Genomic DNA, 16,443 nt, shown 5'->3' on the forward strand with positions numbered 1-16,443 from the left:
TTTTTACTGCTCAGTTGGAAATCTTGCTCTCTTCTAGATTTCCATTCCTCTGGTTGCATTCCATTTTCTTACTCATTCTTTCATGTATTTTATAATATTATTCCTCAATTATTATTATTTTTAAATTTTTAAAAAAAACCTGGATGATATCTTCTTCTTTGCCCATTAACTATCAAGGACCCCTTAATTTATACATCTGGCCCAGAATTTTATCCTCAGCTTCAAGCTCACTATAAAAGCTTCTTGGTAGAAATGGTCATCTGGGTAACTTCACAGATATCCCAAACTCAGCATGTCTGAAACCTAATTCATTATTTCTCACTCATTCACATCATCTCCTCCTGAAATATTTACTGTTCTAAAGAATGACACAATCTACTACATACTTTCCCCCCATTACATCTATTAAATTTCTCATTTTTATCCCATAAATCTCTGAGATTTTTTACTTTCTTCTTATTTTCATTACAACTACTTTAATTAAAAGTATCATGTCCTTTTCATACTATCATGTCCTTTTCATACTATTTGAAGTGGCTGTCACCAAGTTTAGTAATATTGTAAGTAATGAATCAGGTGGGCAGGATTTCTCTGCTAGAAATGATTACTGAAAAGATAAAACAATGACTCAGTGCAGTCTCTTTTATTCTTGAGACACCAAAGGGAAATTTTTTAAAACATTGGTATCACTGCAAATTGAGTGACACTAAAAGAACATGAAAGACACTGAGACAGTTATAAGAAAGTATTAAAGAAAGCTATCTTTAAAAAGAGTTGAGGCCTTCTTGATTTTAACTTTTCCTGCCTCTTCTTATAATGCTGAGTATCATATTCCATTTCTTCCCCCTAAAGTCAAAATTCCTTGCTAATAATTTAATCTAGTTTCTTTGGGTATCAAGGAAACATTTAGGCTTAGGCTTCATACCCTATCACTTTGGTATGAAGTGCAGTAAAATCATTTTGACTCTTAGAGAAGATATGAGGTGAATTTCAATTCCTTCCAAATGTAAATGCTTTTGTTTTCTGTTAAAATTTCTTGTTAATTGTTATATATTACAAGAGAAAATGAAAATTTAACAGCTCAGACTGAAAGATCTTTCTGTCTTCAAACCTAAATCTTGCAATCATTAATCTATTAAGGCAGTAATTAAGCAAATTGATCATTTTGAGACTGAGATTAATTCCTGACCATCTTTATATTTGTTTCAATCTATTTTTGTTTATTACCTTTAGGAACAGTGTTTCTCTCTCTTCTTTCCTGAGTTATTTAGTTAATTCATTTATTCATCCACCAAATGATTATTGAGTGCTTACTCTGCACCAGATACTAGTCTGTAATAGGCTCAATAAAGAACAAAAGAAAAAAAAATATATATATGTATGTATACATGAACATGGTCTAGATTCTGTCACTAGAAATTCAAACATTAGGTAAGCATGGGTCATTTAAATGACTGCACCAAATCAACGATTTTATTAAGACTGAACAGATTCAGAAAAAAGTCTTATTTTCTAGATAAATTTAGACTTTCTAAATATAATCCGATGAAAATTTCTCTCATATTTTATAAGCAATATGTCACCCACAATATTTATTTAGCCTATACAAAATACCACATGCTGTGTTAGGTGTACAACACAGTTGGTTGTTTACTTATTTATTTCCAATTATAAAAACTCAGACTAAAAGAACAATGGGATAACCTAAATCATTTTTATGAAAAGTGTGTTCTTCAGAGCTTGTTAGAAGTGCTGAATATCAGGTCCACCCCAGATCTATTAAATAGCATTTTACCAAGATCCTCAGATGATTATGATGCACAAATAAAATTTGAGAATCATGGGACTAGATGATGAAGGGTCAAGACCTGGATAAAAATATACTTAGGCCTAGAAAAGCCCCCAGAAAGGACAGTTTTATAGATGATTGGGATGTGTGGAAATAAAAAGATGGAATCCCCCTGGAGTCTGCAAAATGACAAAGAGATTGAGAAATGAGCTAGATGTGGGGACACTAAAGAAAATTAGAGCATATCATCAAGAGAGTAATATTTTTTGAGACTCTATAGCCTGTTTTCATAATTATTGATCTGTACTTTGAAGTAAGGATGAGCTACAGGTGCATTATGTACTTCTCAATTGATTGAAAACATCATTCCCATAACTGTTTGTAGGTTGGTCCTGAAGGCAGGGGTCTCTCTGTTTATTAAGGCATCTCATAGTGTCTTCATGCAGTTGGTACTCAATAAATGTTTGTATAATGAAGGAGGAGTCATATTGTTTATTGAAAAGAGCATGCTTGCAAATCAGACAGATCTAGATTCAAATGTAAATCCCATTTTATACCTTACTGCCTGTGGCACCTTTGGCAAATTATATAATCTTAATAGGTATCAGTTCTTTCATCCGTAAGCTGGGGACAGTTCATTCAAAGTGTGACTATGATTACGGATTATGAATATGTGTCAATATTAATAATTGCTCAATTTCCTCTATCCTTTCACTTAACTTCCCTTGCGCAACTGAGTCAAGACACTTGAATTAGGTATTACCTTCAAGGTAAATATTCATACAGCATTTGATTACAACTTAAATGTGTAATAATTAATTCAGTTATCACCAAGAATTATACATTTAAAATGGGTAAATTTTTGATAAGTAAAATATACCTCAATAAAGTTTTAAATAAAAGAAAACAATTATTATTATTAGGCATGGAATATCTGTTGGTCATTGCTGATAACATTTGGTGAGATTAATCTTTTCTATTGATTATTAATCAAAAGGGAATAAAAGATGCTATAGTATAGAAGAAACTTCTGTTTCTTTTTTTAGCAAAAGAGACAAATAATAGTTTACTTTCTTTTAGCTTTGGCTCCAACTTTTGAAATGAATCCTATGAAGAAAAAGATCCTGGCTGCTAAAGGAGGAAGAGTTATAATTGAATGCAAACCTAAAGCTGCACCCAAACCAAAATTTTTATGGAGTAAAGGTACAGAGCGGCTTGTCAATAGCAGCAGGTCAGTCCAGAAACTAGAAATCCGATTGCAACTCAGTGCTTGGGAAAGTTTACTTTGTAGAGAACTTGTTTTCATATTCATAGTGTAAATAATTTTTGTTCTAACTTTTCTCCCCAGAAGATATCACAGCTCTAAGGTAAACAGAAATACCCATCACTGTCAGTATCTATTATAAACAGAATTCAATTTTTAGACTTCTAGAGTTTATAAGGAATTTTAAAAATTGAGGCCCAGAGGTTTGTGACAAATTGCCCAAGGCCACAAAACTAATTAACAATGGGAAATAAAATAGGGTCTTTATAATTTTTCCCCTAACAAGGGCTTCTATAGCCATTCATATTTGATTTAATTTTATGCAATTAGCCTCTTAAATATTTCAGTAGGGAAATAAAAGGTGATTTTAAAGTACAAATCACCTCTTCCCTCTTCTGAAGTGAACAGGAACTTCTAATCTTCCTAACTATCTATGGGGAGAAGGAATGTTGGGAAATAGGAGAATTGGGATGTGAAGGTTGGGGAGAAGCAAATATTTCAAGCAGGGAGCACAGCATGTGCAAAGGCCCTAAGGCAGAGAGCAGAGGATGTATAAGGAATGTAAGAACTAAAACCAACATGGCTGTCTTTAGAATAAAATGGAGAACAGTTTTAAGGGATGACACATAGTAAGCCAGGTCATTAGTAACAACATTTTCTGTGGCTTTATCTAAGAGTAGTAGAAATCTGTCTAAAGGCTTAAATAAGGGAGGAAAAAAGTAGTTTTTGCCTTTAAAATATATTCTAGCAAAAGTATAAAAGATAAATCTTTACAGTAATCCAGTAAAGGATGTAAGGTGGGTGTTATCTCTGTTTTGATGTATCTAAAGCCTGGAAAGTTTAAAGTGACCTTCTGAAAATGTATCAGTAATCTCCAAGCCAGAACTTGAACTTGTGCCATGCTGATATGGAATGAACACATGGCAACACAGTTTTCTTACTAGGATAATCACAAGTATGGTTGTGCATGAGACAAAGCTGTGGTTGGGGAGGGGTGTGCAAGGACAGCAGCTGCTTCCCTGAATACATTAAATTCTACAGGTAATATGTCTGACTAAGATTTATTAACACTTTAACAAAATGATACTAGAAGAATCAGTGTTAAAGGAAAAGTCAATCTGTGCAATACAGGGTTGAAGCTTTAGCAGTCAGATAATGAGTGATGCAGACCATGATCATAAGGTAGTTCCAATTTTAGGTATTCACTACTGCAACAGCCTAGAGCATAGCATTCCCTGTTGGCTGCACTATTAGCTCTCTCTCCTTAATGAAAAGAATCTTGCTCTGATTCTGATGAGGACTCATGCCATGGGCCTCTGCAACCACAAATATCTCAGAACCATGCTTCATGGATTTGTTTTTCCTAAATACAAACATGTGTTCAAAAAAAGAAAAGTCTAGCTCCTGAAACCTTATTATTCTAGTCCTGTCAATATTTTTAAAGTATTTGAATCAAATTGTATGATGTTTTGATGAAAGAGTCTATAAATCTAATTTTTGCTCACTATGTTAACCCATTAGTAGCTCAGATTATTTAAGTATCTCTTTATTATAGATTTGGTATTTCATGTAAAAATAAGTTTGAATGTTATAAAATAGTATGTATTAAGAAAAGTTAAACTAATAATTACTTTTAGAGAAACATTTCTGTTGAAAATTATATTAAGGAGTAACTGAATAACTGTCTTTGAGCATAACTATAATCTCATTCTGATTAATATAATTACCTAAAAACTGTTCCACATTACTAAGTTATCTCTGTGCCTGGTAAATGGTTTGTAAATGGCATATGAAGTACTTGCAATCAGGAGAGAGGAAACATAAATCTTGATAAGTTGTAATTAAGTTCTCAATTGTATGATTTTATTTAAGGTAAAATGATATGCATCCTCCAACAGAATTTCTTTGTAGTTGTTCATTTATAACCAATGGACTGCTATCAACTCTAAAATGGTCTTTATCTGAGCCTTTTATATGAGAGTCTGTCCAAGATTCTTTTCTACCCCAGAGTTGGTGTGCTTTAAACATTAACAAATAAGATGGAGGTTATACTGGAATAATTTTGGCAACAATAAGTGACTACTTTATTAAAGACCAGATGGTTCCTGGCTTGTTTGACTGTTTATCTATATGATCTAATCTGAAAATAAGGATAAGATTCTGATAATTTAACTACATTGACTTTAGAATATGGATCATTATTCAAAAACATCAAGTTCCCTAAATACTCTTACTGAAATTAATTATAATGTCATGGACAAAGTACCTGAAAGTGTAGGTGAGCTGAACAACACAAGGAAGTATACCCTTTAAAGATGACAATGATCAATTGAGAGCTAATATATGTGAGAAAACTAAGAATATAATGTGGGTTTTAGAAAGATTAATTGTTGCTATTGTTGTTTCCATTGCAACTTGATGATAATTTTCATTGCTTTACGTACAAAATAAGTAAATGGGGTGGGGGTGGAAAATTGGCTAAGAACTTACACTAGAGCCTAGTGAGAAAAAATGAGACACATTAATGTTAGTACTGTGTTAATATGAGTTCTATGAGAAGAAGATGACAATGCGGGATTAGCCATGCAAGAGATTTATTAATGGCAATGCCTAGGAAGGAAAACAGAGAAGACTCTTGGTGAAGCCTGGGACAGCCATCTGAGATTCAGGTCTGCTTCCAAATGAAAGGGAAAGGGAAGGAAGGAAGAAAGGTTGGGTAGAAATGGACTGCAGTGCAGATTTAATAGAGTGTGGTAAGACCACTGGAAAGCGTTCCAGCTAAAAATGCCCATCAGAGGAGCCTGATGTCTACCTGGAATATGCAGCCTTAAAATTCCTCCTGGACTCAGTCATTGGCTGAGAGCAACCTGTGGAAAGTGTTGTTTTGGCTCAAACACAGTGATGGATTTCTGAGTGAAGCAGCTAGAGCTGTGGATCAGTTACACTCCTCACAGTGAGAACATAGAGGGACATTGGCATAGCTTCCACAATATCAAATAATTACTTTTATGTTTATATTATGCTATTACATTATTTCTTCAATAAGTAAAAAGTATTCTGAAATGAGCTTAAGTTGGAACTGGAGAGTTAAAGACAAGCAAGGAAATTATGGAATATATTATTGGTGAAATTTTTGGTGTTTTCTTATATGGAGATTTTTATTAATAAAGTATGTATGTAGTAATTGTCCTTTATGAAGCTCTGCTCTTAAAATGGAATATATGGAGAATTGTTGGCATGTGTTTGTACAAAGCTTCAGAGATAAATTAAGGTTTTGGAAATTATATATTTAAGGAAAGTAAAAATCAGATCTAAATAGACATTTCTCCAAAGAAGACATACAGATGGTCAATAGGCAAATGAAAAGATGTTCAGCATTGCTAATTATTAGAGAAATGCAAATCAAAACTACAATGAGGTACCACTTACACTGATCAGAATGGCCATCATTAAAAACTCTACAAATAGTAAATGCTGGAGAGGGTGTGGAGAAAAGGCAACCCTCCTACACCCTTTGCCACACCCAAAAGCGTGGCAAAACTCTACCCTTTTGAGGGTGTGGAGGTTCCTCAAAAAACTAAAAATAGAGTTTCCGTATGATGCAGCAATCCCAATCCTGAGCATATATCCAGACAAAACTATAATTTGAAAAGATACATGCACCCCAATGTTCATACAGCATTATTTACAATAGCCAAGACATGGAAGCAACCTAAATGTCCATTGACAGATAAATGGATAAAGATGTAGTATATATATACAATGGAATATTACTCAGCCATACAGAAGAATGAAATAATGCCATTTGCAGTAATATGGAAGGGTCTAGAGATTATCATACTAAATGAAATAAGTGAAAAAGAGAAAGATACTATATAATGTCACTTGTATGTGAAATCGAAAATATGACACAAATGAACTAATTTACAGAACAGAAACACATTCACAGACATAGAGAACAGACTTGTGGTTGCCAAGGGGGAAGGAGATGTGGGGGGATGGATGGGGAGTTTGGGATCAGCAGATGCAAAATATTATATATAGGATGGATACACAATAAGGTCCTACTGTAAAGCACGGGATAGTCAATATTCTGTAGTAAACCATAATGGAAAAGAATATCAAAAATTTAAAAATAAAATAAAATCCAATGACAGGCAATCCAATATTGAATGTAAGTGCAAGGCATTATATAGTAAAGTTATATAATAAATATATAAATTATATGTAATATATCATAATATATGTAATATTAATGTAATATAAATTATATGTAAGAGTTAGGTATAATAAGGTTACAAATAATGAGTTTTCGGTCTCCTGACTCCAAGGAAGAGGCAGACAGGCAGAGGGAATACATTTAAGTTCTATTAGTATGAAAGATTTAGTTTCTGTTCATAGAAGAATTTCCTAAAAGTAATCTGTTACAGAAGCTTTTACTAAGGTAGATTTTACAGTATCATTCTTTGAAATTTCCTAAAATTAAAATATGTTTGTATTCCTCTGTGGCTGTGGAAATGACAGTCCATTCTAACTACCAAGGCTGAAGTCCTGGGGTCATGTTCCTGGAAGATCTGGGCTCACTTCTTTCAGGCCTATGACTGATCTAAGTCTGTCTCACAGTGGTTTAAAAGTCATTTTATGGTGGTATGTAGAGAGCCACTGCTTCAGTTAAACTCTATGTAGTTCATACATTCAAAAACAGGTTGATCAAGTGCCTACTCATTGTTTCATGTCTCACTCCTTAAGGAATTCCTGGAACATAGTTTTTTGTTTTTTCCTAATGATTGTATACGTTAATGAATATGTTACCTTGAGATGGGGCCACAAACAAAGCAGATACAAATTCCTGACATCAGGATGCTACCATCTAATGCAAGGATAGATTAACAAGTAAAGCTGAAGTATGTCTGATGAAATATGTGTTAGGAAGAAAAATCTGGGAAGAGGGATATCATGGGGAATGCCAGGACAGCAGCAGTGCCATGGGTGGGTGTGTGCATGCCATACTAACTAGAATTTATCAGACAAAGCTTTACTGAAGGTGCCACTGTGCAAAACCCTGAAGGTTGTGAGAAACAGATTGTGAAAACGACCAGGGCCTAAAAGGGCAAACCAAGGGCTGTGGTTTTTACTATGCATGAGATGGAAAACTCACTGGAGGCTTCTGAGCTGTAGAGTGACATCACTGAGCCAAAGAGTGACATTGTATTACTTATGTGGTGTATGTCTTCATGTCTGGCTGACATGTGGGAAAAGAAACCGTGTAGAGGCAAGGTTGGCAGCAGGAGGACAGTTCGAGATTACTGTGATAAGTCCAAGAAAAAGATGAAGGTGGTTTTCCAAAAAAACTTGATGCTGAGAAAGAATATTCTAAACAAAGGCTAGAATGTTTCATCTTGAAAAAAGTCTCTGTCAAGCAATTTATGTAAAACTTTAATGATACTAAGATGTTAGTGTTTTTAATCCAAGACATAGAAAAGTAACGTATTTCATTAAATTAATTTTGTGAAATATGTATTTCTTTCATTTCAATAGAATAGTCATTTGGGAAGATGGCAGCTTGGAAATCAATAACATTACAAGGAATGATGGAGGTGTCTATACATGCTTTGTAGAAAATAATAAAGGGAAGGCTAATAGCACTGGGACTCTTGTTATCACAGGTAGGAAACCATTTGATTAACTTTACTTTTTTTTTTAAGTTTGACAGTGCTTAATTTCTAATGTACTATAAGACATGATTCAGCACTAAGCTTATAAGACAATCCACCTTTTGATGTTTCCATTTCAAAAGCCTTCTGTGCAAATCTCTTGTTTGATGAAACTATTCTTGGAATTTAAATTTGTAAACATCATATTGTTTTGCACAGAGATTTCAACTATATTGATTTTTATTTTTTAATGTACTAGATAATATGGTGTCTCATATTTTTTTGAATTGTGGTTTACTCCTTTATTTAAAAATGTATAGATCCCACACGAATTATATTGGCTCCAATTAATGCCGATATCACTGTTGGAGAAAATGCAACCATGCAGTGTGCTGCTTCCTTTGATCCTGCACTGGATCTCACATTTGTTTGGTCCTTCAATGGCTATGTGATCGACTTTAACAAAGAGAACATTCATTACCAGCGGAATTTTATGGTATGTGTTTTATTTTTCATCTTATTAACATCCCAACACCCCCCATGTGTCTGCATTGCACCTGCTATTACCATAATCATGTACATGAGACTGGAAAACAGGTAAAATTTTTTTATGGGTCTCCTTATATTAATTGTAATATTCCTGAACCTTTCTAAAAATGGCTAACCCTGAGGATTTTGGTAGCGATATTAATCAATAAATATTCATTGTGCTTTAGGTCCACTTCCTCTTTATTATAATACAATTTTTATATTAATGTGTACTCTGCCTCATTATATCTGTACTATAGGTTCTAAGTGCCTTCACATTCATTTTAAACTAAGTAAGAGCACAGAACTTATCCTTTGTTATAGTGATGACTTTATGGCATTTATTTTATTCTTTGAGGGTAAGAAATAGACAAGCTATATATGTGGGAGGGTTTGGAGAACTAGTCTATGCAATTTTTAAAAGGGTTAAATGGCTGTATTTTAAGAATAAGAAAGCTTACATGATACAAGTCCTATAATTAAGCATAGTGGTATCGTTGTATAGAAATGAAAATAGAGGAAAAAGACTGGGAAGTAACGCAAGTATAACAACTTGCATAGGAACACACTTGTTGCACTGATAGGGCTACCTAAATTACAGTGTATTTAAAGGGCAAATTGATCACTTCTTCTTCCAGTCTGTTCTTTAGAAAGGCAATCATTTAGGAACCTAAAGACCTATTTAGAACATATGCTTAGTCAAGAAAACTTTAATTCTAATTTTAGAAGTCAATTTTTAATAAAAGTTTGAATTAACTCAGTAGAGTATTTAAGATTTTCAAGTCCTATGAACTCTGAAGTTTGATATGTATCTATTAGAATATTATGTTTTCAAATTGTCTAACTCTTTCAAAAAATTCTTCTAGAACTTTCCACTTTAAAAAGCCAAAACAAGTTTTCAGTCAGGTTAAGATTGCTTTTAACTAGATGGGAACATTTATTCTTAAATTTTTATTAGATAGATTCATAGAACAATTATCAATACAGTATCAATGTTTGTGCCTTCTATATGTTAACTGTAATTCCAGTTTTTTTCTTTTTAATCTAACAAATCTAGCTAAAACTGTACATCTACAGTGAATCTACTGTCTTTCAGTTTCTGAAACAAATTTATACTTTAAAAATAAACAACTGGGAATTTGTAGAGAATGATTTTAACATTATACCATGTGATATTTTTTCTTTATATATCTATTTTGATGTGCTTAATTATAAGAATGCCCAACATTAATAAATTTGGCACCATTGTCTTTAATAATTTCTTCAAATTGTGTTTTGTTTTGCAAGAAAAGCAAATAACACTCAGTTTTTACTCATTTGAAGAAAAGAAGTGAGCTAAACAGAGATTTTATTTTAAAAAAGTAGACTTTTGAATTTGCTTGATATTATATATTGAATATTTTCTAAAATGCAACAAGCATAGTTTATACAAGTAGTTACTTATAGCTGCAGTAGAGTCTCTGAAAATAGATTTGAAGGTATAACTTACCCTAAGTTAAGCTGAAACTTCATATGTGGAGCCTCTTTATGTTCTTTAAAATAAGTTACTTTATGTTGATTGACGTAAATAAACATTTCAAAAAAAGAAATGAAGGAAGGAAGGAAGGGAGGGAGGGATGGAAAGAAGAGAAAGAAAGAGAGAGGTGCGGGGGGAGGAGGAGGAGAGAGAAAAAGACAAAAAAAGAGAGAAATAAGATAAAAGAGACCCATGACTTGAAAAAAGAGAAAAGTAAACCACTGAAAGACTAATTAAGAAATAATTATTACATTAGGTCATAACAATGTAAAAGACTTTGGTCATCACCAACTATACTCCTTCCTTTTGTGGATGTTAGCCACAGGGGTTCAGGTTGTTGCCCCTCAGGGAAGCCAGAGCAGACCCTGACTCTGAGCCCATACTCTGGCTTCAGGGGCTCAGTTTCAGCTTCATTCCACCATATAAGAAGCATAATAACAATCAGCGGCATAAAACATACTCACTGGTTAAGTATGCAACTTCAGTGAGTAAAAGTATCAAAGACACATTTTTAGCACTTTGTAGATGGACAAGTTGATTTAACTCTGTAAATAATTAAAAAACCCAGATAAGAAATGTATTTTGAATTATTAAACTTAATTCTGCCTTTTGAACCTAAGAAAGATCTATGAAGCTTTCCCTTGCATCCTCCTTCTCTTTTAAAGCAAACTTCAAAGTCACACTTCACTGCTAAATGTACCACACAAATTTGAGTAAAACACCATATGGGTCTGATCCACCTTTTGGAAGCCAGTCCTAATGGCTAGTAATTGCTTCTGGGGTCACTAATAGAACACTCAGAAGGAGGGGTTCTTCCAACCTAAAGCTCAGTGAATGAAAACATAACAGGGATGGCAGGTATTGGGGAAAGCAAATTCGAAGGAAGGAACACTGCTGCCTGCGTTTGTCTGTTATTCAAATTGCACTAGCAAATATGTCGGTATATAATTTTTTGGTTTTTTAAATCATGTTTTTATATTTTATTTAATTCTGGCAACATTTCAATTATTGAATATCACTTGTTCGTTTAAAAGTATAGTACTGAACCCATACCACAGCAGGAATAGTGATAGACACTAGGGTGTATAAAACAGTGAATAAGACGAACACAGGCACTGTTGAGGTCTATCCCAATGGGACTATTTCTGCAGACCTACATTGTTGGAAATGCCTCATAGAGTAACCGTGTGGTTTCCTTTACTGAGAGAACTACGTGTTAGACCTGTGGGAAAGAACTTCAAGATAGCTGCTAATAAACTATGAAAAACCTAACAGTCAAACTTTTTATATTGGGTATTGGCATATCCCAACGATCTGTACTGTTTTAAGGTGTGATAGCTTAAGAGTGAATATGGTTTGAACTTAACGCATGTTTAGAGGGTGTCTAAAATTCAGTGCCAGGCAGATCCATCTCCTTTGACCCTAAACATGGTCCTAAAGTAAATTGCTTGAGGAAATTGGATCCCAAAGATTACAGGTGGGGAATTTTGAAGTGTGTCCATATTCCACTGGAGATCAAAGAAGCCCAACTAAAAGAATTGTGGACCGACAACATGACAACTGTGGATTGAGACAAAATTCTTTTTGAAAGGGTTATCTTGAAAATTATGGATCAAACATTGGAGAAACCAAGGTGATTGGCAGTGGAAGGAATCAGAACATGTGAAATTCCTTAAAAATGTATTGACTTAAATAATTTTGCCTGTGTTACACATAATAACAAAAAAACCTTTACACTTTTTGTAGGAACAAAAGACAAGCACAGACTCTGATCCAAAATAAATCAGAGCTACCCTATGAGTTTAAAATTTAAATATAAATGACTTGGTAGCTATCACAGTTAACAAAACTGATGTCATTGTCACCATCATGTTTTAATAATTTTAATTGCTAAAAATTAATATCAGAAACTCTAATTCATGAAGAATATAGACATAAAAATTTACACTTTTAATTTTAAGAACCTAAGATTTTATTTTCAAGTTTGGCTTCAATAATACGTTATATTCAATAATCAAGCATGTTGTGAGTTTAGCTTGCTATTCTTGATCTTGACCACCATGTGGCAACCATGCATAAGGTTTCAAATTTCACAGCCTGACCTACTTGGAACTTGAAGCTTTATGAAATTAAACAAATTATAATATATCTATCATATATATAAAATTATAATATATCTAATATATCTATATCAAATTAATTATGTCTAAGATGTGTGATTTAAATTTTTTTCTTTATACTTTTTCCAATTATATTAATATAATTATCAGGAAAAAAGTAACTATATATTTTTGAAGATGTGCATTTCTTTTAAGAATTTATAGTGACCTATAAAATTTAAATATATAAATAACATTTCTATTACATTTATGATCCTACTTTATGTAAAACTCTTTTGAATTAATTAGTTTTAAAATGTAGCTATTAATTTTAAAGTTGTAAGTAAACAATACCGATTATAGAAAAAATATTAAGAAGTTAAATATCTAATTTACCTGTCATGTTATTTATTCTTTCACTATTCAATAAATATTCACTGAGTGTTACATCGTTATGTAACTAGGGTCAGTAAATGTTTCATTTGAACTTGAATTTATGCGTTGATGTTAAGTATATATATGTATATATACATATATATATGAATTACAAATTTCATAACTTTGGAGCTTTGATACAATAAGCTTATAAGTAGCTTATCTGGCATTCTTTTATTCTGTCAAATTTATATGGCAAATACCTATATTTTTCAAGTCCAAATATAAAATGATTTCTATTTTGATTTTCCAGTCCAGTAGCTACTTACTCGTTTAGAGTAAATACAAAAGCGGAGTCATTTTACTTACCAATTTAATTTATAATCCCTTTTGTTCTATAAAGGATGTAAGACTATCTACCAAAAAATATGTATTTGTAATATATCATTTTATTCCTTTCTCATGGTGGTACCTGATCTGCAGAAATTTTTTTTCAGGAGCTATCTAACTTTTGACACCCACTTTGAGTCATTTTCCTTCAACTATTTGACAGTTCTCCCTGTCAGAGCCATTATTTTAGTTAACCACGTTGAGTTTCTTAAACTTTCTAATTCTGGTATTGCTGCTATAATACCTTTTTTTCTGTTTACAAATAAATGTTAAAATTATAGTTCAGTTAGAAGATTTTACATACCTGCTTTGAATTCATAAATATCATATGAATTGTTCAGAGGCTTTGCCACAACCAGAGCTCTAGGCTCCATTAAGCTTAATCTAGAGTCAGTGATTAAGCCTCTCTAAGTTTCAAATTTCCCCCTCTGTAAACTTTTATTAGTAATTCACTTATTTCATTCAGCTTATTTCATTGGGTTTGCAGTACTGGTTACTTCATAATATTTTTGTGAGAATTCAATGAGAGAATGCCTATAAAGTTCTTGGCACAAGATCTGGCAGGTTATTACTAATACTTTTTATAATAGAGCAATCATTCTACATCGAAAATTCCAGAAGCTTTTGCCAGATAGTTTTTTTCTGGTTATAGATCTCATTTTTCATGATTGATATTTTGCACTGCTTGCTCTACTGGATACCTAGTTTGAGACAAAAGAGTCTCGGTATTTCCTTGCTGAGGGCAATGGAGAGGTAATAATAGTCAACATTTTACTGAGTGCTTGCTGTTTAGCCAGCATTGGATTAAATGCTTTTCATGTATTTCTCAGGTGATCTTCATAGCAGTCCTCTATGGAGCACATATTACTGTGATTTTTTTCTCAATTTCTGAGGTGGGGAAACAAGATTTGAAACGTTAAGTAACTTGTCTAAAGTCATACAACTTACTGGTGGCAGAGAGAGGATTTGAAACCAAGGTGGTTTGATTGTAGACCCTGTGGTCTTCACCACTTGTTTCTAATCCATTGACTGGTACTCATGTCTATATCTATTTAAATAACCTCCCTCCCATTATTTGAAACACTAAGACAGCAGTTGAACAGCAGTTCAACTCCTAACTTATTCTATAATCTTGTTTAATGAACATTTTATGTTCAAAGTTATCCAAATTACTTTATTCTCCCTACATGATTAGAAACCTTTGCATCACATTGTAAGTCGAGTCTACAGAGTTTCAGATTACCTAACTATAAAACTCTAGGCAGTTCTTAGTGATCTCCTTTAGAGAGATAGGTTATGTGTGTGTGTTTGCAGGTGTGTGGACATGCATTTGTTCTGACTGTATAGACAGCATTCAAAACCAAAGTAGACAGATTTCTTACCCTAAGGCTGAAAGAAAATATTAATTCTACTGAACATGTCACAGAAATGTGTTTAAATCTGAAACATGTATCTCATACTAGAAGAACAGAATTTGAACAGATGTTTTGCTTCTGTGCATGCAAAAAGAGAGAAAGAGAAGCAGTAATAAACAGAAGTCATTTTTTTTTGTTTTTTCAATTTCATTGGCTCTCTGTCATTATTGAACAAGAAGGTAAAGATTGTCCAGAGTTATGGGGCAACAGGTTACAGCAGAAAAGGAGTGTTAGGCCATAATCCAGACTAAGACAAGAATCAAATTAGAGCTGAAGAAATAGCAGAAAACCAAGAGGGCACAGTGAGATGATGTAAGCCCTAAAATGGTTATTCTAAACCAGGAACAATTTTTCTCCCTAGGGAAATTTGGTCATATTTGGAGACATTTTTGTTTATCACAACTGCAGGCAAGTGGTGTATTACGGGCACCTGTCTAGCACGGGTGCTGCTAAATATCCCATAATGCTGAGGACAGTCCTCCACGACAGAGAATTAACTGGTCCAAATTATCCATAGGGTCAAGATTGAGAAATGCTGTTCTCAAGTGAGATTTTTTTAAAAAGACTTAAGAAAAAAGGGACTGAAAAGTTTTAAGCATAGTATGTTGGAAACAAAGAGAAGTTATATTATTTTGAGCAAATGAGAGTGCTGAAGACAAAAAAAGAAATTATAAGAGGATAGATAAAGCATTTTTCAAAATAGTATCAGAAGTAGAGGATAGACTGCATGTGTTTCACGAATTCAAGACTCTTTAAATTTTGGGAGAGAGAAAGAAATATGTGAAATGTCCCCTGACATAGTTCTGTGGTCCACACAAAACCCACAAAGGCAGGCTACCTGTGCCCAAATTGTTTCTCTACTAAGGGTAATTAACTGGAAAAGAGAGAATTCTATCATCCCTCATTCTGTCTGAACTTTCTCTACCTCCCTTTCATTACCCTAATAAGACTTGACTTACACCTAACTATTCTATTTTATTTTGCTATTTTCTAGATCATCACACTTCCAGGGCAGAGATCATGCCAGCTAAAGTTATTCTCTAGCAGACTCCCAGAGTCTAGACTTTAGGAAGCATTTGTCAAAGATAAGGTTAAATATTTGGAATTAAGCACATATAGCAGCAAGTCTTTTTTCTTCAGAAATGTACTGGTTTGGAGAAATTTCTAAAAATTCATTCAAAATTAAAGTCCCATTTGTTTTACATAGAACTCCTTGCATACTTAATCATCACTGGAATAATTATTCTGGCTCTTTATGCTTGCAAAATACAGTGTGTATATAAAATAAAAAGAAGGGGAAATAAACATATAAACTTTTGGTGTCTTAGGAATTTTATTTTATAATTTTACATTGTCAATTTTGATGTTTTATTTACTATATCACATTAGAAATATACTATTTTGTCATTAGCT

At 33.1% G+C, this 16,443-nt stretch overlaps 1 protein-coding gene across 3 annotated transcripts in view; it reads left to right on the forward strand.

The window, feature by feature from the left end:
* Positions 1–16,443, forward strand: part of CNTN1 (contactin 1) — a gene marked incomplete at its 5' end in the record, with an annotated part of 162,667 nt that overhangs the window by 31,311 nt on the left and 114,913 nt on the right. For all 3 annotated transcript variants that reach the window (XM_082849223.1, XM_082849224.1, XM_082849225.1), the window contains 3 exons: positions 2,870–3,020; positions 8,592–8,719; positions 9,028–9,203. In XM_082849223.1, coding sequence (XP_082705349.1) covers positions 2,870–3,020; positions 8,592–8,719; positions 9,028–9,203 — 455 coding nt within the window. The remainder of the gene's footprint in view (positions 1–2,869; positions 3,021–8,591; positions 8,720–9,027; positions 9,204–16,443) is intronic.

Source organism: Leucopleurus acutus, assembly GCF_964270905.1.
Source record: "Leucopleurus acutus genome assembly, chromosome: 11".
Classification (NCBI taxonomy): Eukaryota; Metazoa; Chordata; class Mammalia; order Artiodactyla; family Delphinidae; genus Leucopleurus; species Leucopleurus acutus.